The sequence below is a fragment of the Cheilinus undulatus genome, linkage group 4, assembly GCF_018320785.1.
Source record: "Cheilinus undulatus linkage group 4, ASM1832078v1, whole genome shotgun sequence".
NCBI classification, from domain to species: Eukaryota; Metazoa; Chordata; class Actinopteri; order Labriformes; family Labridae; genus Cheilinus; species Cheilinus undulatus.
Genome location: NC_054868.1, coordinates 50292802 through 50318403, shown reverse-complemented (window position 1 = coordinate 50318403; position 25602 = coordinate 50292802). Strand labels below are relative to the sequence as shown.

At 38.1% G+C, this 25602-nt stretch overlaps 1 protein-coding gene across 1 annotated transcript; it reads right to left on the bottom strand.

Annotated features, from left to right (window-relative positions):
• Nucleotides 1-4033: 4033 nt before the first annotated feature.
• Nucleotides 4034-6896, bottom strand: LOC121507794. The gene is made up of 6 exons (XM_041784134.1): nt 6733-6896; nt 6547-6605; nt 6015-6166; nt 5778-5921; nt 4129-4254; nt 4034-4039 (listed from the first exon to the last, which is right to left on the bottom strand). The coding sequence occupies exons 1-6, from the start codon at nt 6894-6896 to the stop codon at nt 4034-4036; spliced, it is 651 nt and encodes a 216-aa protein (XP_041640068.1).
• Between the last annotated feature and the right edge of the window lie 18706 nt (nt 6897-25602).

Here is a 25602-nt window from a genome sequence, read left to right as displayed (position 1 = left end):
TCCAACTTCTTTTACATGAATTGTTAAATCAAGATTGGACCTGATAAAGAAAATCACATACTAAATAATTTGGGGGAATTTAACCCTTTAAATGCAAGTTTAAGTGCAGCATATCCTGATTTTGTAATGTAAAAAACAGAAATATAAATATATCTCAAATACACTGCGTTCCAAATTATTATATAAATTGGATTTTAGTATCATAAACACTAACTTTTTTGTTTTTCAATGAATCTCATGGATGATATAGTGTTTCAGGACTCTTTGGATCTCTGAAATCAATCTCAGACACCTGTGATCATTTGTTTGCCAGGTAAGTCATATTAAAGGAAAACTACTTATTAATCATTATTAATCATGCCACAGGTTTCAGCAATATGGGAAAGAAAAAGGAGCTTTCTGCTGCTGAAAAGCCTCAAATAGGGCAATGACTTGGACAAGGTACGAAAACCTGAGATATTTTACGGAAACCTAAGATAATCATCGTACTGTGAAGAAACTTGTGGCTGATTCAGAGCACAGATAGCTTCGTGCAGATGAAGGCATAATGAGGAAGGTTTCTGACAGACAAATTCATCAGATTAGGAGAGCAGATGCTAAAATACCATTACAAAGCAGCAAACTGGTATTTGAAGCTGCTGGTGCCTCTGGAGTCCCACCAACCTCAAGGTGTAGGATCCTCCAGAGGCTTGCAGTCATGCATAAATCTACTATTCAGCCGTCCCTAACCAATGGTCACAAGCAGAAACGGTTGCAGTGGGCCCAGAAATACATGAAGACTCATTTTTAAACAGTCTTGTTGACTGATGAGTGCCGTACAACCCTAGATGGTCCAGATGGAGGAGTAGTGGATGGTTGGTGGATGGCCACCATGTCGCAACAATGCTGTGACATCAGCAAGAAGGGGGCGGAGGAGAAGAGAAGAATTTTGTGCTGGAATCATGGGGAGAGAGCTGGTTGGCCCCTTTAGGGTCCCTGAAGGTGTGAAAATAACCTCAGCAAAGTATATAGAGTTTCTGACTGACCACTTTCTTCCATGGTACAAAAAGAAGAACCATGCCTTCTGTAGCAAATGATCTTCATGCATGACAATGTACCATCTCATGCTGCAAAGAATCCCTCTGTGTCATTGGCTGCCATGAGCGTAAAAGGAGAGAAACTCATGGTGTGGCCCCCATCCTCCCCTGACCTCAACCCTACTGAGAACCTTTGGAGCATCCTCAAGCTAAAGATCTATGAGGGTGGGAGGCAGTTCACATCAAAACAGCAGCTCTGGGAGGATATTCTGACATCCTGCAAAGAAATTCAAGCAGAAACTCTCCAAAAACTCACAAGTTCAATGGATGCAAGAATAGTGAAGGTGATATCAAAGAAGGGCTCCTATGTTAACATGGAACTTGGCCTGTTAAGATGTTTTTGATTGAAATAGCTTTGATTTCAGCAAATATGACCTCCTAATGCTGCAAATTCAACAAATGACCATTTTCAGTTCTTTATGACCTAAAAATGTCTTGAAGCTCTTTTGTGCTTAATCATTTGGAACAGTGCATTTTGAGTGTTTTCAAATTTGAAAAAAAAAAATATTATTGGAAGGTTTGCTCAATCAAATTTGAGTTATGCTCTGACTGTTGTTGACTTAAAAATTATACTGACTGTCATTTGCATCAACTATTTAGGAAAATCTGAGAAAGTTTTATTTGCATAATAATTAGTAGTGATTATATTTTTACTAATTATAGTTAGTTGTGTGTAAATGCAATATCTATCCAGATAGGGGGCAGCGATCATAATCTAGTGGTGCTTGTGAGAAAATCAAAGGTTCCAAAAGCAGGACTGAGAGTTTAATTCAGAAGATCAATGAGAACATTTTGTCAAGATTCCTTTAAAGAAAATGTTTATGATACTTGTTGAGATCCTGTAAAACAGAAGGACTGTCCAGATGAGGTCTTAAGGACTTCAGTGAGTTATTTCTGCAAGTAATTAAGAAGCATGCACCACTGAGAAAGCTTACGGAAATGTGAAATCACCCTAGATAGATGAAGAATTAAGGGAGCTGATGAAACAAAAAGAAGAAGCAAAAAGGTAGCAATCACATCAGGCTATGAGTCTGATTGGCAAGAAAAAAAAAACAACTAAGGAATGATGTAACTGTAGTAAATCAAAAGAAGATACAATTATTAGAATAGGATCATTAGTGTAGTTAATAGCGTAACATGAAGAACACTTACATCCTGTCTAGCAGGTCTTGAAGTGGAAGGACATTCTTTAATAACACCGATAAAAAATTGCAAACAATTTTAATGACTATTTCTACAATAAGGTGAATAATTTAAGAAGCAGCATGCAATTAATGACTGACACCTCTACAACAATGATTAAAGATTGAATAATGTCAAAATAATAAATGTGAATTTAAAATTGAAAGAGTAACAGTTTCACATGTTGAATGTGTGATTCATAAATACAAAGATAGACCATCAGGAATAGATAACCTAGATGTCACATTTATTAGAATGGTTTCTAGTGTAATTGCTGTTCCTGTGTGTCATATTATTGAAAAATGTATTTATCCACAGGCATGGAGAGTAACCAAAGTGACTTCACTCTCAACAAATCCTCCTGCACCTTCCTGTGGTTCTAACAGCCGTCCTATAAGCTTGTTGCCAGCTTTAGGAAACATAATGGAGAAAACTATTTTTCAACAGGTACAAACTATTTTGATGTTAATGATTTAAACACCAGTTATCAACATGGCCTGGCCATTCTATATATACAGCTTTGACACAAATAGTTCTTTTCTTCTTTTGTTGAAACAGTTCCTCATAGTGTTTAATGAACAGTAATGAATTTCATCTGAGTAAACTAGCACTTTCAGAATGGTTGGCAAGGCATGAAGTGTATTTTCAACTCTTTTTCCTTGGAATTATTGTGTATAACAATAAGTTCTTGTGTTTCAAATACATGGGCCAGACATGGCCATCGAACAGGCACAATGTAGTTCCTAGAGCACCTCCTCTTTTTGTATTCTTCATATGGGATGAAAATAAAGTAACGTTGGTTCAGCACGTCGATCAAAGGTTCGTAGGTGTAAAGCAGAAAGCCTTCCACAATAAGGATGTGAGTCTCCTCCTCCTCAGTGTCAGACTTTAGGACGATCTCAGTGTCCAGGGTGTTATTAACGCCATGAGAGTTGTCAAACTTCACCGGGTTATCCAACCATGCGTAGATTGTGCTCATCATGGCGTCTATGTCCAGAGCATTGATGACATCGTACAGCATAACAATTTAAAAATGGACCTGTCATATATAGGTCCTATGTGGTCTCTTCCTTTCTGACTCTCTCTGCTTTCTTTTACTACTGTATTATTCTTTAATGCTCTCCCTTTCTCCCTCTGCTCCACTCTCTTACTACTGAATTGAAGTTTGAGTGAGTTTTAGATGCATGAACATAATATTGAGCAAGTTTATGTCTTATTCACATCAGCTCTTGGCAACTCTGCCATCTTTTCTGTGACAAAGCTCTATTATCTGATCAACAGTTCTGATCGCTCTTCATCAGCTCTCCTTTTCTTCTTCAGCTGTGAGGGGTTTTACGGTCCTTACCTCCGTAAAACCTCGGTCAGCAGCTTTATCTATCCTTCCATTAACTTCGAATAGAAGGAATAGATATGTGTGTGGGGTGTTTTGTGAGAAATCTTTGAGCTTTAAAAGCTTTATTTCCTACATTGCGGTGTGTTTTGCACTAGTTTTTACTAAAAATTGACTTAATTAGCTGTGAATTTAGAGAAAAGTCTCAAGTTAAGTTTCCATATTATTGGAGTCAATACGGTCAGAGTATTTCATACTTTACTTCTCCTAAAGTCCTCCACATGTGTTATCTCTATCCCAGATAAATTAGAGACAAGTTAACGAGTTATCTTTTTCTGTTTTTTTGCCCCCCAAAACAAGAAAGACTCTGTTTGTATTGAACATCTCTGCTGTGCACCGTGCGTGTGACAGACTGACCCTGGGTCAGCAGCATCACTGCACAGACTTACAGCTGAAAGGATCAGATCACAGTTTATCAAACATGCTGAGAATATATATTTATATTTATTGGCTCAGCTCACAGCTCATGCTCGCACTCACACTAGGCAATACCATGCCTGGGCCGTTACAGCCGAAAGTCCGGTACGTTTTGCCAGTGTGAGTGCAATTGTAACGTGCTTCGGCGCGGCACACTTCATGGCCACAGCACAGAAGGACGAGGTGGGCCTAGGCAAGGATGCAGATGGAGGAGCGCAAACGTGGGAATTTGACGTAACATGAAGTTAAAACAAGAGGACCTCTCTTTCTCAGGCCTGGATGTGTTGAGCATTGTGACTGGGGGCAAAAGGGGGGACAGGGGACGGAGTCAAATGGACTTCAGCACAGTTAGAATACGGCACGATACGGATGGCCTAGCGTGAGTGCGCCCTTAGTCATCTAACTGATTCATCAGATGGACATGTTTGTGTTTTTAGCTTTTTAACAGTGTGGTGAGTTCCTGACTTAAAACGACACGGTAACAAACATACACACTCCAATATCAAGCTGTGGGCTCAGGCTAAATTAACGTGCTGTATGTTGGCTGTCTGCTAAATCAGACTTGAGAGTCTTAAATTACCTGTATTCTGACCATCTGCTCTTCTCTTTGCTGACGGTTTCTTCCTTCAACTCTGCTGTCTCGGCATTTGCCAAAGATTGTATATTAACAACAAGAGCACTCACTTCATCCCCAATTCACGCACAACCAATAACTGTCAGATCTGTCCGGTTGACCGGGCCTGGGAAGGACAGCATATAAGGACACGTCATAGCAGTCAGCAGACGCTTCTGAGGAAGACTGCGGATGACAGTCCAAACATGTCAAGGTAAAATCTGATCTGCACAAGAGTTTGATGTGTATTAATTCACAATCAGAACCAGCATGGTAACTTGACGGAGTTTCTTCATACAGTCACAAACTAAACAACGGCAGAAGTTGATGTTTAACAGGAGAGGATGCATTTACAGGAGAGACAGCTTTAATAGAGAGGGGGCAAAACCAACATAACCGACACAGCAGGTTTATGTCGGTTATTGGCTCTAAATATTGGTTTTGATTATTTTTCAATTAACCGCTCAGCACTACTGAGAAGTATGATTGTCAATTGGAGCAATAGGGAGGGACATACAGACATACATACATACATACAGCTCTCACTTTATAGTAGTAACATGTTTCTTCTCTGCTGGATGTTAACTGTGAACCAGTAGCTGTCCTGTTCCACCATGCCGACACAAGCATTAACACAGCAACAAGGTGTTTGTGAGTCAAATTTGTTTTATTTTAATTTTCACACTTTTGGACAAGGAGAGACTTATTTGATCTTGTTACATGAATATTATTGAAGACTGGTTTTACTTAACTGTCACTCAGTGGTTCTTTTTGAGTACACAAACACATTTTATGTTTATGTTGAAAAAATGCACAATTTTTGAAATGATTTTTCATTTTTCCTCTGACAGCAGTATGGCAGTAAGAATTCAAACATTTTTGAAAAGAAAAAAACAAAAAAAAAAAACAAACAAACAAAAAAAAACTGAAAAAAGTGTAATTATTGGATCTACATTTAAACTAAAGATCAGCAAACAAAGAAGTTCTAACTCACCAGTTTTCTTAAATTATGTGAATGTCTGTTGAATGAAAAAACATTTCACCCACCAAATAGACAAGAAACAAATTTATCAAACTTGCTCCAAAAGCCAATACCCACAATTCTTTTGATCCATCCCTTGTAGCCGCTGTTGCAGACATCAATGAATCCAGCTGCTTCAACACAGGCATGTGTATGGTTACCAGTGAAGGAATGGACCCCATAAATCCTGCAACCATGCACCACTCCTCCACCAGAGTCACCCTGTGAGAGAGAGATCATTTATTCAAATAGAAAAATCAAACTATAGAAAAGTAAAATATTCATGTAACAAAATAAGAAGACATTTGAACCCACCTTAGATGTATCTGTTGTACTGGATTGACCACAGAACCAGTGTTGATAGAGCTTCCAGGACTGAGGATTCCTGTTCTGCAAGCAGCTCCTTAAGCGTGAACAGTTGACAACAGGGATGTCTGCACACTGGAGTGTAGTTGATCCACCCCTTACTAGACAAGAATAAAAAATAATTTACTTCAAAGATGAAAAAACAGTCTGTTTAAATTGTTGTGTAAATACTTAGACTCCAAAAAAGACCCTCTTCACTGGAATCATATTTTTTTTATTTTTCTCCTAAGTCATCAGATTAATCCAAACATTTATCCTGTTCCTAAAAGAGTCAACCTGCCTCTTTTAGCTGAGGAATAAATTTGACTTTGGCTGCATGTTAGCTTCAGGTATCAATGTTTAAACTGAATAACATAAAGATTTATTTTATATGTATCTATTGTAACTGTAGAAACTACAGAGACAAAAAAATGTATAAAAAATGTATAAAAATAATGAGTACCTATTTATTAGTGTAAACAAAAGTAAAGCTCCTTCTCACCTCTTTCATTATTAGGACCCGTTGTCTTGGCAGCATATCCTGCAATCTGCACTGTTTGTCTGAAGTATAATAAAAAGGAACATTAAAATAAAAATATTTCACCTGTTTGTGTGTGGTGGATATTATTTTTTCAAGTTTCTTAAGAGCTGAGCTTTGAGATAAAGAAGAGGAGCGATCAACACTCACGGCCTGTTACGACATTCAGCATCACTAGGAAGTTTTATTGGTCGAATGTTAGTAGGGTTAGGTAACTTCAGCAGCATGAGGTCATGTTTCCCGTTACTGTCATTGTAGATCTTGTATTCTGTGATTGGTATTCCATTCGTCAGATTTAGTTGACCTGGATGCATACCTAGATATACAGTTATATACCTACAAATAAAATGATGTAATTACTGTTCTGTATTTTAACACTGAATGTTATTATTAGAAAAAAAATGAAACACATGCTAGAAATGTAAGAACTTCATCTGAATTTTCAAATGATTTTTTTAATGTATATTTCACTGTCTTACATCTCCCAGCAGTGAGCTGCAGTCAGAATCCATTGATCACTGATCAGAGAGCCTCCACACATGAAGTGATCAATCCCATTAAATCCTTCTACATACACATGGTAGCCACGTGTATCATTCCGACATGTGTCACCTCCAATGATTCTCTTCTGCAGATCCACAGCTGAGCTCACTGAGACACCTGAAAGACAAAGTCCCACTGTGAGCTGGAGCAAAGTTTGTTGTAGGAAAAATCCTAAAACCTGAGACTTTCTTCATCTGTCTGCTCTTTTAGGTGTTAAAACATTTTACCTCCGCCAAGGATGTTATGTGATGGGCAAGGTTTGTTTGTTTGTTTGTTAGCAACATAACTCAAAAAGTTGTGGACGGATTTTGATTAAATTTTAAGGAAATGTCAGAGATAGCATAAGAAAGAACTGATTGGATTTTGGGAGTGTTTCGGATTACTGTCTGGATCCAGGAATTTTTTAAAAGGATTCTTTACTATTGGGCCAATGGCAGTGGTCTGTGCTCTCCAAGTGTTTTTCTAGTTTATTTACCGCTGCCATAAAATAAATTCTGTCATTCATTTCCTGCTTTAACTTTTTTTTAAATGTACTTTTTAATTCATTTTTACATTGATTTTATTTTTAATCTTGTTGCATTTTTTGCTATGTTAAGGAACCTTTTAAATTCTGTCAATGGAGTATTTCAATTTATTCAAACAAATTTCAATCACCCATTTCAGTGAAAATAAAGCCCCATTGATTATTTTCTGTGAAGCATTGAAGCGTATGGACCGGTCTTAGATTTTTTCCACCACAGAACCCCTGCAACAGGTTCTGTCCCAGAGAACCTGATCAAACTATGAGTGTAAATCTAAGGAAGTTTTGGGGTGGATTATTTAACAGAATCCATTTGTATTATGTAATACAAGAAAATCTGTGTATGTAAGGAAGGTATGGCTCTGTAGTCGAAGATTTCAGAGTGCTAGAATGTTCGAAGGAGCAAAACAGATGACTAATCCTCAGTCATACAATTTGATAATATTTGGAAATATATCTAGTATTTAATGTCATATTTCATTATTATTCATTATCATTTTGATCTTCTGTTTTAAAGGAGACACGTTGACTTTGTTGTGTCTTAGACTCTTCAGACATAAAAAGAAACACTAAATTTTTAGATTTTGGAGGAAATTTTAAAAATACTTTCCCTTATAGCCAGACATTTGTATGCAGTGCATTCTGGGTACTGATGTCCTCTTGCTGCATTGGTCTTCTTTTCATATCTTGTAGAATAAACTCACCTTGATCTTCTTTACAGAACATTTTCTACCCTTTGACCCAATGGAAGAATTGCTTTGCACATCTATTCCTTAGAACAGGTGTGTCTGAGGGCAGGGTATCCAGGTTACACTTCAAAAAACTTACACACACTGTCTAGCTTGCAGAAAAGGGGCTGTTTATTTGCAACATTTTGGTACTAGACCTTTAAACAGCCTGATGAAGGCCTAGTACCGAAACATTTCAAACAAATGTCATATCATTTAAAGAAGTTTTCCCCACAAACCCACAGGTCAACTGTGCCCAAACTTTGAAACGTGAAACTCTTCTGGGGTTCACCACGCCTCTTAGACAACCACATTAGAATTCTTCATTTATTTATGTCATAAACAGAGGATTTCAAAGCGAATGCTTAGTTTTAAGAGACATTGATACTACTAGGAAAGTGTTTCTGTAGTAAAATAATGAGCCACCATTTATTTGTTTTTTATCAGGCATCAGCACCGTCACCTACTTTCTCTTTTCTAAAATTAATCTCTTTGAATGTATTTTGTGAATCTGAAAACCTGCAGTTTCCAAATACAAGCTCTTAAAAGTGGATTAATTCCCCTTTTTGGGGTTGATTTTTTCATTTCAACATAATTTGGATATGACTCCATGGTTTTATTGCTTCCACCTTGGGTGAGTAATTTATTATTAAGAAGTTAAAAGGTTAATGTTTGCTACAAAAAATCGGTGGTTTGATGTAAAATTCTTTGGCTTTTAACATTAAAAGTAAACTTTTCTTTGCCAGTAGCACCATAGAAGCTGACCCCTGATCTGATGATCTTTTGCTCGTGTTGCAGGTTGAGACCTACTGTTGATGAAGTGATGATTTATGATCTAGAGTCTGCGCATTGTGCTTTATTTTAAAGTTGCCCATCTTTAAAGTTTTAAAGATGCTTTACACATCTTTTTTCATCTGATCTGCTCTATATGGATGGACGCAGTTTGACAGCAGCCAGCACCGAAATAGACCTGCAGTTTCAAACTTCAATCAATCAAACTTTATTTATATAGCACTTTTCATACAAGAAAATGTAGCACAAAGTGCTTTACAAACAGACAGATAAATTAAAAGAAGATAAAAGGAGGTATGAACCAAACCCACTCCGCCCAACCCACCGACCCCACAATCCTTACACAGCATTGGCAAAATGCATCATAAATAAAATCCAATCCAATCCAAATTTATTTATAAAGCACATTTAAAAACAACAAAATGCTGACCAAAGTGCTGTACAGTAAAAATTAAAAACAATAAAACACAGACACAGGATAAAAGTAAAAACCGGGGACATAAATGGATCAATTAAAACAGAGGGGATTAAAAGCCACAATCTCAAGCAGAGCTGAAAGCCAGTGAGTAAAAGTGCATTTTTAAGTTTGATTGAAAGACAGGCAGAGAGGGGGACAGTTGAACATGAAGAGGAAGAGCATTCCAGAGCTTTGGTGCAGCTACTGAGAAGGCTCAGTCACCCCTGAGCTTGAACCTTGACCTTGGGACGGTCAGAAGACACTGATCAGAGGATCTGAGGGTCCAAGATAAAATATGGGGTTTTACAAGGTCAGAAAGATAGGGAGGAGCCAGCCCGTTTAGAGACTTAAAAGTTAACAACATTTTAAAATCAATCCTAAAACGCACAGGAAGCCAGTGAAGAGATGCTAAAATGGGGGAAATGTGGTCAAATTTACGTCGACCAGTTAAAACACGAGCTGCCGCATTTTGAACAAGCTGTAAACAATTAAGAGAGGTTTGGCTGGCACCAAAATAAAGTGCATTACAATAATCTAGACGAGTCGTGATAAAAGCATGCATAACCTTCTCAAAATCATTAAAAGATAAAAAAGACTTGACCTTGGATAAAAGACGCATTTATCTGTAGATCCATTTTAAAATCTTTGTCCATTATCACCCCCAAATTTTTAGCAGAGTCTTTGAGATAAGACTCCAGAGAGGACAGATCTGCACTGGAGCTGGTACAGCCATGGGGTCCAAAGACGATGACTTCAGGCTTGTCCTCATTTAGCTTAAGAAAACTGAGAGCCATCCAGGCTTTAATGTCGCTGAGACAGTCCAGCAGTGGGCCCAAGGCGTTGGAAACTCTGGTTTTCAAGGGTAAATAAAGCTGCATATCGTCAGCGTAGAAATGAAATGAAATGTCATGTTTTTTTTAAATAGACCCCAGGGGGAGCATATATAAAGAAAATAGAGCTGGGCCAAATATGGAGCCTTGGGGCACACCACATAGAAGAGGAGCTGACGAGGAGGTGGCATCACCAAGGCTGACAGAGAAGCTCCTGTCAGCCAGGTAGGACCTTTAGAGCAATACCTTTGATCCCCACCCAGTGCTCAAGATGTGAAATTAAAATGCTATGATCCACAGTGTCAAAAGCTGCAGAGAGATCTAAAAGCATAAGAACAGCCGAATTCCCAGAATCAGTAATCAATAAAATGTCATTAAAAACCTTTAAAAGTGCTGTTTCAGTGCTGTGTAGTGCTTTAAAACCAGACTGAAAAACCTCAAGGATGTTGTTTCTGTCTAAAAATGTTTGCAGTTGACTAAAAACAACTTTCTCCAATATTTTAGAGAGGGAGGGAAGTTTAGAAACTGGTCTAAAATTAGACAAGACTGAAGTGTCCAAGTTTGGCCTTTTTAAGAGAGGGTGCACCACAGCATGTTTAAAATGAGAGGGGACAACACCAGATAAAAGGCTACTGTTAATAATTGCCTGAATGTGGGGACCAATGGTCCCAAAAACCTATTTTAAAAGGCAAGGAGGGACAATATCTGTGGGGCAGGCCACGGGTTTAAGTTGATCAATTATCTTTTTAAGTGAAAAGAGTGACACTGGCTCAAACTGGTCAAAAACAGCAGAGAAGGTGACAGAGACAGAAGGGTCAAGCAGAGGGGGCGAGATTTGTGTCCTAATGGAGTCAATTTTATCTAAGACAAAGTTGAGAAATCTGTCACATGTTTCTAAGGAGACATCAAGACACAGGGGTTGTGGTTAAATTGTAGCGGATATAATTAGCCAGTGTGTGAAAGTGTTGGTTCTCAGGTGTTGTGAGTGGACACTCTCCCTTGAACAGTGTTCCTGTAGCTGAGTGAAAACGGTTATTTTCAGTGTTCTAACAGTGTTCCTGGGGTCTCTGTCAAAGTGTAAAAAGGGTTAATAATGTGTAGTGTTTTGGGGAGTACAGTGTAGTGTTTAATCTAGCCGTGATGTGGAGAAAAAAAAAATCGTTGACACAAACTCAGGGGAACCAGTTGTTTTAGATCAGGCAAACCAAAATTTTTCCTTCCTGCTGATGTAGTCGATTGATACCTGTCAGGTGAGCATCGTGGTTGTGATCATCGTGGCTCACGGGGCTGTGCAGAGGACTTTAATGTTGTGGGGAGTTAACTCTCGTGGGATCGAGACCACCGTTACTCTTGTGTACAAAAGCTTTATTTTCCAATTTTTTTATTTATTGTTGGCAACGGTGACTCACTACTCACCCATTGAAACATTTTAGCTGCAATAGAAAGGACATGTGACTTGTAAATCTCCGTTGATATGTTTGTGAATGTGTGCAACTGCAGCGGAGGCTGTTAGGTAAACATAACAACAGCTGGATAACGGAAACCAGTTAGGGTGGAAACCAGTAGGGTGATAACACCGGCAATAAAAACTGTTTTTAAAAAAAGTTGCTACTCCTCCTCCACGTCCAGTCGCCCTTGGAGAGGTAAAGTAAGAGCAGTCATCCATTAAAAGTTCGGTAAAAGAGCTTGACTCGCCGACACAGAGTCAGGTTTCCGTCACGCACATAAAATCCAATTTAGGAGAAGAGAAGAATTCTTTTAGAATAAATGTCTTGTTTACCAGCGATCTGGCATTCACCAGCGCAATCTTGGTAGGAGCCGTGTTGTTAGCCGTCTGGGATGTCTGACCCAGCGGCCGCAGGTTGCGGTGATTCACTCCGCCTCTCCAGGAGCGCTTGGAGACCAGGTTAGGCGCCCGGATCTCCTCCTCGGACCCTGGGACAGGTACCAGCCAGGTGTATGCAACAGCTGGACCCCGCCCATGGGCAGAACGCCAAGGATTGGTGCTGTAATCCGCAGGAGAGTGGAGAATCAAAGCAAGAGAAATGGCGTGACATGCCTTAATTTTCAACAACAGCCCACCGCACTTCCCTCTGCGTCTCCTCCGAAGGTGAGGAACCGGAGCATGGAGGAGGTCAGCAGGTATTCCCGAGAGGAATGGGGGAGAGGAGATTCACGTCCCTTCAAGTTAAACTTTAATATTTTCTCACTAGTGAGACGGATATTTAAGAGCGCCTGGCGATCATAGACTAGCAGAGAGTTGGCATTATTAGTGACAATTGACAGAAACAACAAAAGCACTAAAACAACAAAGCAGTAGACGGCCAGCCACACACAACGGCGCCATCTTTCAGAAGTCTGAGTCAAAAGACACTAGTAGAACATGAAAATGTATGTACCCAGTAAACACATAGGAAACACATTCTTAAAGGTTTAAAATGAGTAAACACTGGAGGTTAGGTTAAAGTGTAAAATATAATCAAATAGAATAAAAAATAAATTGAAATGAAGTAAAGTTTATCTCCAAGGAAGCGAAGCAGAGTGGTTCTTTCATCAAAAATGAATAGATCCTCGTTATTTTCTGCTAGAGTGGTCCTACTACACATTTAATAAACATTATGTCCTAACATCTCTGGCAAAGTCTTTTAATTAAGGAGTGAGCAGGAGAATGTTTAATGGAGTGTCACTAGCTAATCTAACACCAGTTAAACTGTGACACCGGTTCTCTACATAGGACAAAACAAATGATTAAACCAGTTAAATGTTCTGGGTGTGGAACACTTTTTGAAAATATAAACATTTAATCACGCATTTCACAATAATTTTAAAGTGTTTTAACCCTTTAAAGCCAAGTGTATCATTTTTGATACACGATTTTGCGAGACCTCTTTCGATTCAGCATGACCAATAATTTACTTAAACCTTAAACCTTTTGTAGACAATCTGACAAATTGTAAAACAAAAAGCTCTTCGGTGGGTTATTGGTTGCCAAAAATGAAACTCAGGTATCTTATCAGACACAAAATTATATGGGAAATTATATTATTTTTCTTTTATTGGATTTTGTTGAAATCTTAAATAAACATCTAATTTTAAAAAAGGGGTTTTTAGCTATTATTTAAGGTATTGGGCCTTAAAGGGTTAAGTATGTTTGTTAATGGTTTTAAGGTAAATGGCTTGTGGACCACATGCAGTACCCTTGGGGCCCGCCAGACCACCATGGCCCACACTTTGGGAAGTAATGATGTACGACATTAACTAATGATTCAGGATACTTGACTAGAGTAAAAATGCAGGTCGTCATAACAAAATGCCTTTGTCATATATGATTTTCTTTATAGGGAGAAACTGTTTTAATGTTACTATAAACGCATTCAGGAAGTACAAATATGACACATGAATGTTATGAGAACGAGTGTTTCTATTATTCCCATTTACATCCACTTGTTATTACTTGAAAAACAATAATGATAAAAAAAAAATTAGATCATGAAAGGTGTGAACCTAAATATAACGTTGCATACAAGTCAATATCAGCAAAAACAGAAAAAAAAGGTCCAATGACTAATGTGGGATTACAGATAGTCTGATGGTCGTGGTCACCAGAAAGAGGAGTGCAAAAAATAAAAAAATAAGGTTTTCTGTTGCTAATATGGTCTGTTAATAAACTAAAATATGATATCTCTAAAAATCTAAAGAATGAGCCTCCCTCCTATTTTAGAAACTATCTGGTGAATATCAGGATCTCAAAGCGTAGAACAGCAGATGTGTCGACGATAGTCGTATACTCACCAGCCAACAGCAAAAAGAGAAGACGTGCCATGCCACCCATCTTTCCCGGTCTGCCCTCCTGCTGCCACAGGGGTGCTTCTTAAATTTTTTAATGTTGCCTTTTGGCCTTTGATCAGCCAATCACCTTAAGATGATTTATCAATACAATCTCATTGGCTACGAGGTCTGGACATGTGCAAATGTTCAGATCATTTATCAGACGTCCCGCCCTTGTGATGCATTCAATGACTCAATGACAGGTATGCACAAAGCATGATGTACTCAAGTTGTTCATGAATCGAGGTAATGAATACAGAAGTAAAAGTTTGTATTTTAAATGTAAAAATAATAATAATAATAATAATTGATATAGTTCACTTGTTGCTGTGTACTTAGTCCATAGGGACCCACCCTAACACAGGTGTTACAGGACCTTTAAATGTTAACTCATGAAGTCCTGAGGTGATGTGGTCATGTGACTGGCAAGGCCACCCCTAAGGGGGGATAAAGGGGGACAAAGGGGAGTACTTTCTGGGGACCAGCCAAACCGGGGGCCCATGGTCTGCAAAATCATGTTCCATTGTAAAGTTAATCCATGATAACCATATTTTTATTTATCTACTAAATCTATCCAAATATATCTACTATAATCAGTGTTTATACACAGTGAAAAAATGAGTTAGAAGTGAAACAATCGGAACATATGTAGAAATATATGGCAAATAAGCAAAAACAGTGGTGAAATAGGGCTAAAAAGGGACATATATAGGAATAAGGTGGCAAAAAATGTGCTACAAAATTTGGCAAGGGGGAAAAATGGGTGGAAAATGGTGAAAAGCAGTTAAAGAGTGGCAAAAAAATGGAAGAAAGTGGACTAAAATAGGTTGAAAAAGAAGAAATGGGCAAAACTGTTTTAAACAGCCAGATAAACTACTGAAAACAGGTTAGAAAGCAGTCAAAAAATGATTTTAAATTAGAAAATGGGCCAAAAGTAGCATACAGTCACAGGATATTTTTTTAAAATGGGAAAAAAATGGGAAAAAGGTCAAAAAATAGGTGGAAAATGGTAAAAAGTGGTTAAGAAGTGGCACAAATGGCCATATGAAGTAGGAATTAAGGGTTCAAAAGTGGAAAAAATTAAATAAAAGTGGAAAAAATTGGCTACAAAATTTGGCAAGGAGGTAACAGTGAGTGGGAAATGGTGAAAAGCAGTTAAAAAGTGGCAAAAATGGTAGAAAGTGGACTAAAATAGGTTGAAAAGGAAGAAATGGGCAAAACTGTTTGAAACAGCTAAATAAACTAGTAAAAACGGGTTAAAAGGCGGTCAAAAATTAGTTTAAAGTGGAAAAATTTGCCAAAAGTAGAATATAATTGCAGGAATTTTTTAAAATACCAGTAGGCAACGAAGGAAAAAGGGGCAAAAACAGCTTGAAAATTATGAAAAGTGGTTAAAAAGTGGCACAGATGGCCAGATCAAGAAGGAAATAGGGTTCAAAAGTGACAAAAATTAGTTCAAAGAGGGAAAAATGGAATATAACTGAAAAAGTGGCATAAATGAGCAGAAACAGTGGTGAAAATCCAGCACACGTGTTAATTTGTCAATAAATTAATGCTTGGGACGGCCCATCTACTGGATTTTTGTGCAGGAATATAATTTTTTTTTTTTTTTTTTAATTTTCTTAAATCTAATTTTTACTCATGCTCTGGAGATAAAAATGAAAAGATAAATCATGTCACTGTATTTTCCAATAATAGATAATATAATAAACTAAAAGCCCAATGTGACATATCAGTAACATTTCATATCTTTGACATTAGAGATAAGGTGTTTTTGTTCTAAGTTATAAATGTATTATATGTGGTCTATTCAAACAAATTAACCTTCAGAGCCAACATTACTTTAACATCCCTACTGTTCTCAAAGTAGCCTCATCATTGTGAAACCAACATGTTGGACATCAGTCATTTTTACTCTTAAAAAAGGGCAGGAAGTTTCTGAAAGATGTTTCACAACAGAAGTACGGTGGGAAATAAGTGTAAAAGTTTAAGACCTGCATTATTTGTTTTAAGGAGAACATAGAAACAAACTGTGTGCCTAGAGATATGTATTTTTCCTGATAATGCAGAATAAGTTCATACTTATTACAATGTTAAAGTGTCCTACACTGCAGTGTATGTATAAGATGTTAAAAGTGATATAGATTTTCACATCTCTATGTGGACAGAACCATTAAAGCACAGCTCTGTGCACATTCAGACACAAAGCCAGCAAATTGCATGGAACAGGACAACTTTATAGGTGAGGTAACACCTGGATTTCCAAGGCTGTAGGCTTATGAATGAGACCTCGACAGAGCAGGAAAGTGTGCAAACAATTGCACATGCACAATTATTGGAGCTATTTGCCACCACAGTGCATTCTTAGTGAGCCAGGCTCTCAGTCTTCTGTGATCTTTAATTTTAAAGGGATAGTTCATTTAGCTTTTAATGGGTCCTTTATGTTGTGGAGTTGTGCTTATAGCAGTTGTGCAGGGCTGCTTTGATGTGATGATAGAGTTCCTGGTAATGTCCCAGCTCTGACAGCTGTCTTATCATAACAGAGAAGTTTCACCACACTGAGTTTTATCAGCTTTAGAGTCTGATCGTCCATCATATTTAAATGAATGGAACTGAAGCACAGCTGAGCTGCTGTCGTCCTCTCAGTCAGCATATGCAAATCTTCATCTCCATCTCACTGTCAGATGTAAATTTGGACGAGGACCTTCTTGTTCACTAGGTGTTTGCACTTTCTTTTAGACTCTTAAATTAAATTTGACATTACACTTACACTGATCTGTTTTACTTGTATGTGCCTGTTTTTTGCTGTCAAATAAAGGTTAAGCTCTTTCTCCCCCATGGCTCTGCATGTCTATCCCAATCATCTAGAGGCAGGGTTGCAGCAATACCCTAGCAAATTCTGAGTCAACTTTGGGGTGTCCTCCAAAAAAAAAAAAAAAAAAAAAAAAAAAGAACTCCAAATGGAGGCACCAAGTCTTGTCAGAGACCCTTCTTCCCATTGTACCTGCAGATAACCATGTTTTTGTTAAATGTATATTACAGAGGTGAAATACGTTGTATCCTTAATATTCTGGTAAGTCCCTGTATATGATTTCCAGTCTCCCCAGATGGGTTGCAGTAAACTCAGTTTCTTCAAAAAGTTGGAGTGTGGATGTCATGACATGAATGTGTGTTGCAAAACAGTCCTATTTCTTAGGTGTTGTTCCCACTAGGGGCCTGGATCTGAGTGCACTTGAGCCCAAAGTGTGCGTGATTAAAGGGGGGGGGGGGTCTCAGGCGTGATGTAAGTGGACTCTGGCAGAGTTTGGACAAGATGTGAATGCAACACCTCCTATTTTTCCTCAATAAAAGGCAGAAATCATTAGAATCCAGTCTGTTATGACTCGCTTTACAGATGAACACAAGTTGGAGTCAGAGAAATGAGATGCAAAGGCAATAAAAATCAACTGTATCTGCACAGTATGAGCCCATTTTATCCTCTGAGCTGCACTTACAGTATTTCTGTTGATACGAAGAGCTGCATTGCTGGCATCTTCAGAAAGTAAATTTTAAATTTTCCATGGTGGCAGGTTAAAATGTAAAGAATCTCTGGTCAGGTCATGACCCGAGTGGTTGCCGTGGTAGCTTCTTCTTCTTTCTCCTCCTTAGCAGGTTTGTAAACCAGCTACTGCCACCTGCTGTGTCAGACTGAGTTCATACGCAGGTGGGCACAGATACAAACAACATGGCCTAGTGTCAAAGCACTCTTAGCATTAGCCAGCCACCACTGCTGGGCCCTGGAGGTCCTTCAGGGCACACAAGACTTTTACAAAGAATAAAATCCAACCAACTTTTAAATGATCATAAATTCTTCTCTAAAAGTCAGTTGTTAAAAAACATTTCAGGGGACTTGGTAAACAGCATCACCATTTTATCACAGAGTCAGTGTCACGGTGTAACTGGTGTTGGAATAGTTCATGAAAATAGATTGCTATTGATTATTGATTTTTTTTATGTAACATTGATTAATCAACTTATGGATGTAGTTGTAGTTCCTAGTGCCTCTTTTTAACTTGAAGGTCTCTGCACAGGCCGACCCACAGGGTACCATGAAATGAACTTTAAACAAAATAGAATATGAACTCTTAAGATGTTACTCTGACACAAAGAAAAGTTAGCTCACATTTAGTTTCTTTGTAAATCCATTTTCTAAAACATGGCTGCCAGTCACCTGTTACCCTCCCTTGTACTCGACTACATTTTTCTTTAACTGTCAGCTGAAGATAACAGACCGTGGTTATCATTCCTCTATTTGAGTTACCTAGTCAAATGTTCTTAGCCTAAAGAAACAATGGCGCTAACACACCTGGAGGTTTTATCTACTACATTTGCCTCATGACGTGTTGGTACTCTACAACGACTCACAGTCTGCAGTAGAGATATCCAAACGTTCATTCAAATCCCTCTCATCTCATCGTGAACGTGCAGGACGATCTTCATGTGGCATGACTTCTTAGATCTTTGTGTTGCAGAATCAGCATTTCTGTCATTTTTGGGCAGTTTTGGAAGCGGTAGACAAAAAAATATTTGTGTGATGATCCGGTGGGAGCTTGTATGGAATGGGGAAGCTCCGGGATGTTGGTACTGTTTTGATGTTAATGTTGTATTTGTTTTGATGTGATATGTATGTAATGTACTGTGTTTTAGGTATCTCTGTTATTTCTTAATCTTTCCCTGTTTTTTAACAACTCTAATCTTTAAAAGCCTCCCATGGACAGGTGTTGAAAATTAGCACTTTGCTATAAACACTTAAAGCAGTGCATCTGGGACCTGTGTATGATGAAATATCACGGCATCAATATTACTGTGTGTCCATGTCAAATAAATGTCAAATAAATAAATAAATGGTATTTTGGCTTGATCTTACTGTAGGTGTGCCTTGGGCAAAAAAGGGTTGTACACCACTGCTGTAGGGTACAGATGGGAGGGAAATTTCCTCACTGAGTCCTTATCTGTTCAGAAGGGCACCACCATCATGTGTTTATTTCTAATCTAAGTGAAGCTCAGCATCAAACTAAATTAAGAGTTTTAGTCTGGTGCCAACTTTAAAATGCTTTTGAATTTTTCAGATGGTATTTTTTTTGTTTAATTCTTACTGTTTGATCTCAATTTCAGTTTAATTTTTATTAGTTTTTAAAGCCTTTTTCTTATTTTCTGTTTTTCTAGTGCCTTATTTAGTACTTTTCCAATCAGTTTTAATGTTGGGGTTTATTAGTTTAGTGCAGTTTACTCTAGAAATCTGTCAGGGTGAGCCTTTAAGGCCAATTATATAATATTTTATCATAGTTTTATGAGACCTCTTTCTCAGTGTGTCTCAATGTGGGGGGTGGGACTCCCTTGGGGGTCACGAGACACTAAGAGGGGGTCGCCAGACACCTTTAAAAACTAAGAATTTTTTCTAATGATTTCAAATTGTATACTAATTTTAATGTAAAAAATATGCATAAAATTAGATAAATGTATAATAAAACATGGTCATTTTGTGACATTTATGCTGAAATTAAAGTAATGTTTCAGAAATCCATCAGTGTAAGTCTGCACATATGCCTGTCCACTGTATGCCCAAACTTGACACTATTATTTGCCACTTTTCATCAATTTTGCGCAATAAGCACACATTTTTGCCTCTGTTTACCCATTTGTTGCCACTTTACACCAGTTCTGCCACATATAAAATGTTTCCATCACTTTTTCCCACCAAAACATATTTTGGCAATGTCTTAATCTTATTTTAACATCTTTCCTGCACATTTCTTCCACTTTAATATTTTTGTCACTTTTAATTCTGTTTTTAAGCAAAGGGATTTACATTTTTTAAGTTGGCTTAAGATTGTTTCTTTGATAAGAACAGTAAAAAATATTAAATATGGATATCAAAGCTTTACAATGGACCAGAATTTTGCTGACTTTATATCCCCCCCCCCCCATCCCCATGCACAGGAAAATCTGGGAAGTAGTTTTTCAAGAGTAAAAAGATATTTTACTCAAAAATACTAAAATGTCCTTTATTTATTTTATTTAATTTTATTTTTTTGAGCGTTTGGAACCAGCCATTGCCAGAGATGGAGTACAAACACAGAGGAAATTCTGCTGGAGTAAAACTTTAACCACACCCACCCAAGTTTTAACTCAGCTGCCATCATTCAATGACAGTCACAGCTGCAGCTCATTAGATCTACCAGCTGCAGATAATCCTTGGCAATCAAGGTCTACACACCTGGTGATGAATTTTCAGACACCTGTGGACTACAGCAGCTTATCAGGTAACCTGGCTCCTCCTTAACCTTTAAATCTTGTCATTTTTTTGGCCTTTTTTGTCATGTCTAACCCCATTTTACCTTCTTTTTTTGCAGTGTCTCCTTTGTGCCAGTAATTCTGCAAACCACAGCCAGGACACCATCATTTGCACTATTGTTGTATAATAAATCCTTACCGTCTCATTTCGTGCTCTGCTCCAGGGGTTTTGTCATATGGTCATCTCAATTTTTATTTAATATTAGGACACTATTTCTGATACTTATAGTATCTCTCTCTCTCTCTCTCTCTCTCTCTCTCTCTCTCTCTCTCTATATATATATATATATATATATATACATACATACACTGCCTGGCCAAAAAAGAAGTTGCCACCAAAAAAAGGTCACACACTCTAATATTTCGTTGGACCACCTTTAGCTTTGATTACAGCATGCATTCACTGTGGCATTGTTTCAATAAGCTTCTGCAATGTCACAAGATTTATTTCCATCCAGTGCTGCATTAATTTTTCACCAAGATCTTGTATTGATGATGGGAGAGTCTGACCACTGCGCAAAGCCTTCTCCAGCACATCCCAAAGATTCTTAATGGGGTTAAGGTCTGGACTCTGTGGTGGCCAATCCATGTGTGAAAATGATGTCTCATGCTCCCTGAACCACTCTTTCACAATTTGAGCCCGATGAATCCTGGTATTGTCATCTTGGAATATGCCCGTGCCATTAGGGAAGAAAAAAAATCCATTGATGGAATAACCTGGTCTTTCAGTATATTCAGGTAGTCAGCTGACCTCATTCTTTGGGTACATAATGTTGCTGAACCTAGACCTGACCAACTGCAGCAACCCCCTAGTTAAATCCAGGTGGCGACTTTTTTTTTGGCCAGGCAGTGTATATATATATATATAAGTCCTTTCTCTACACTCACACGAAAGAGGCTCGCATTGTTCCTTGTCTGAGTGAAGCATCTGATGAGTTAGCATCAACTATCACTAATTTTAAGACAAGAGAAGCTGATTGAGATAACATGTATGCATGGGTCTGGATGGGATGACACTTAGGTCCAGATCCAGACTAAGGGTGTATTCACACCTGGCTTGTTTGGGGCAGTTGTTCTGAAACAGTGAGGCCCCCCCCCCCCCAAAGTCTGGCTTGTTTGGACATATGTGAACACAGCAATTGCACTCGGATGCGGGACAAAACAAGCGGGTGGAGATCCCCAAAATAGGGTGGTCTCAGCTCGCTTCCATTCGAGCCCTGTAGTGGTTCCTTTGCAGTGAGAACACAACCACCCCAGCAACCGGCACAACTGACTCATAACCGTATTACACACTGTAGTCGTGGGGGCAGTAATGCGCCTGGTTGCCAACCGTTCAGTTAAAACAATAGAAGAAGAAGGAGTAGAAGAATCAACAACAGCAGAAGAAGAAGAGAAGGCGGAAGAACAACAGATCTATCTGAGCGAAATGAGTCTTGGGCTCACGTGGAGTGGAGTAAGATTTCTGACCAATGAGAGACGAATTGGATCGTACGCGGCATTTGTTTACAACTTTGGACCGCAAGAGACTTTTGCGGTGTGAACACAAACGAACCAAGTGAGAACTGAAACAAATGTATCGTTTTTGCCCCTGAATCGGAACAAAGCAAACGGGCCACAGGTGTGAACACGCCCTTAGTGACCTGGGTCTTACAGGGTCAGAAAAAGTCGACATATTATTTTAAAATCTATTTCTAAATAAGCAACTGTTTACTTCTTTTATTTATTTAAATATGTTTGATTCAGAACAGAGAGAAAAAATATGTTGCGGTATTTCAAGTAATGTTTTTTTAAAATCCCCTACAGCCATTGAAACAACTTCAAAAACAATTCAGATTGAACAGTATCATCAAAAATTACTTTATGCTTCCCCCATTTTTTTTTTTCTGCAGAAATCCACCTGTCAGCCATTCTGATGCAAATACGATGCACGTTTAACCCATATCTATCAGTCCAACCATGATATATATTTATATAAAGAACTGCCGTTGTCTATGACACCTTTTGTCTCCAGGCGTTTTGGTTGGTGAAATTTTCCTGCTGGTTTTTTCCGTATCAGTACAGAGCGTTCTAGCACCAAACCCACTGATGGACAACATGACAGCCACAAAAAAAATTTAAAAAATTAAAAAAAATACAGCTTAAATATCTCAATCGCCCCCTTGTGGCTGACTGCTGTACAGGGACAGATGTCACTGTTGGAGCCTAAAAAATCTATACATTTGAAAGAAAAAAATATTTATACAAAATATGTTAATTTGACCATTTTTAAAATTTCTTTTGTTTATCTGAATGTTCGGCACTAAAGTGTCTGTATGGGAAAAAAGCTGGCCCTTGTACAAATGTAGTTGAAGCCTTTAGCTGTCACTCCAATGCCCTTAAGGCTGGCTCAGACTACACGATTTCAGCCAGATTTAGGCCCGACTTCAACGTTGCAGCTCATCATTAAAACTCGGACCCGATTTAGAGTGTTGGGAATGACAAACTATCTTGTAGTGTGACATAATTAACAACGCATCCAAGATGCGACCACGACCACGATTCAGCAAGACTAGCATGTCAGAATTTTTCGTACATCGTCGTCTAGTTTGACACCCTGACCTGATGTTAGCAACGTGAATCCTGACATATACCAACAGAAGAACATTTGCTCCTTATCTTTGCATCATCATTTACAAGATTTACCACTTTTATCCCCTTTTATTCCCTAAAACTAATGTGTACATTTTATTTTATTTACATTATCACATGCATACCTTAAAGATCCTGTGAAGTGAAAATAAATCTGTATTTAGGTTTGTTGTTGTGACAGGTCACTGTGTTATGAACCTCCAGGTCAAATGTCAGTCAGATAAAATATCCCTAAGTTTTTAAAACAAAGCATCAAAATCTTAAAAAAATGAGGCAGTAAAATCTGCTCCAGGATGGTGTAGGTGTGTCTGTTGAATGAGCTGAGGCCACGCCCACTCAAGAAAAATATGATAAAAATATGATCCTCTCGGATTTAAAAAAAATGCTTGAGGAAAGCTCTCACACCACTAGCCTGCCTTTTGACCTTTTGCTGACCTTAGAAGAGACAAAATCTGTTTTCTGGCTCAAATCCCTGTTATGATGCTTTAAATGATCCAAAGATCACTGTGGCTTATAGATTTGATAAATTTACCTCACAATAAACAAAAAAAGCATTTAACTGACTGTTAACTTTCAATAAAGGCAGTGACATCAGCTAACAACAGACTGTACTGAGATAAACTGCTCTGTGATTTTATATTGTAGTGTTAGAGGGGCGGGGTCATTCCAATATGTGGGCTCATGATATCATGAGCCCACATATTGGCCCCGCCCACATTAAACCAGCCAGGAAAGAGGTGAAAAACTTTCTAACAGTCTAAATCCAGAATTCAGTCACATGTAGATCTCAGTGTTTTCACGTTTACAGCAACCATATTCCAACATGTCTAGAGTGTTAAGACAGGAATTACAAAATTTCACTTTACAGGGTCTTTAAGTTCTATCTGAAAGACAGCCAGTCCATATTGTCCTCCTTTAAATACATCCATAACTGTTATCCATAATCCAATTTATAGTTGTTTTTTATTTTACTTTTTTACAAGCAAAAGACCGCTGCAATCACTTAGCGTTTCTGTTGTAGAGTGACTGACACTCCTTGCCCCTCCCCCTGACAACCTGTGAACTACTCGCATTCAGTCAAGGTGACGGTGAAGACATCAGCATACGGTGAGCAGTAAGGATCACTCTAGTAGTGTGGCCAGGCTGTCGGCCAAAACAGGACAAGATTTTTGTTGCATAGTCTGACATGGTTCTGTCGTGAACGACTGAGTGTAGTCTGAGCCGGCCCTTAGAGTCAACCTAGCTGGGCGCCACTTCTAGGGAGAGTAGCCACAGTTCAGAATTGTCTCCATTTGTGGATAGTTGGTCTAACTGTGGACTTGTGAATACCTAAAGTTTTTGAGATGACTTTGGAATCCCTTCGGTCTTGTGGTTCAACAATTCTTTATAAAAGGTCTTCTGAGATCACTTTTTTTTGCGAGGCATGATTCACATCAGCAGATGCTTAATGTGGGGAGCAAACTCAGAAAGTTTGAGGATTTCTATAAGTCACAGTAGCTCTACACCTGGCTCAAATCTCATGTAATTGATTGGACTTCAGGTGAGCTAACTCCTGACTCTTATTAGCTCTTTAAAGACCCTGTAAAGTGAAAATAAAATCTGTATTTAGGTTTTACATATGACAGGTCACTGTGTTATGACCCCCTGGTTCAAATTTCAGTCAAAACAAACATCTCCAAGTCAATGTTAGTTTCATTGACTAAAACTATGACTAAAAATGTTCGTCGACAGCCTTTATTTCCATGACAAAAACTAGACTAAGACTTACAAAAATAGATCTGTGATGACTAAAACTGACAAAAAGTAAGTTTAGTTTTTGTCAAGATGACTAAAACTAGACTAAAATGTTATTTAGTTTTCGTCAGACATTCAAAATCAATAATATTTCTCCACTGTTGGTAAATTTGTCAAAAAAACAATGCAGCTGTATCTATTCTGACTCTCAGATGTAGAAAGCAGGGACCCCAGGTTTGGCAGGGTGCAGAGAACACACTGCCATGATTTGGTGCCAGATTTAGGCAAGAAAATAAATGCTTGGACTAAGAGTAAAGACGAAAATGTGAGGAATTTTTATGGACTAAAACTAGACTAAAACTAAGAAGGTTAGAAATGACTAAAATGTGATTTCACTTTACAGGGTCTTTAAGGCTTCGTTTACTTTTTCCAGCAGCATTATGAATGTTTAATGGCTGTGTTCGATAAAAACTTTTAATATTATCATTATGTGTGTGGTATTAGGTCAAGCACATTGTCTTTAATATTTGTGATTTAGATGCAGATCTGATTACATTTAATCACCAATTTCTGCAGAAAATCAGATCATTTTGAAGGGTTTAGATACTTATTATATAACTATATAAG

Coding starts and splice junctions, on each gene's coding strand:
- LOC121507794 (XM_041784134.1), bottom strand. CDS start 6,896: ATGCATCCAGGTCAACTAAATCTGACGAATGGAATACCAATCACAGAA. Junction 5,922..6,014: donor GTACAACAGATACATCTAAG/GTGGGTTCAAAT, acceptor TCTCTCTCACAG/GGTGACTCTGGTGGAGGAGT. Junction 4,255..5,777: donor AGGGATGGATCAAAAGAATT/GTGGGTATTGGC, acceptor ATCCTTGCCTAG/GCCCACCTCGTCCTTCTGTG.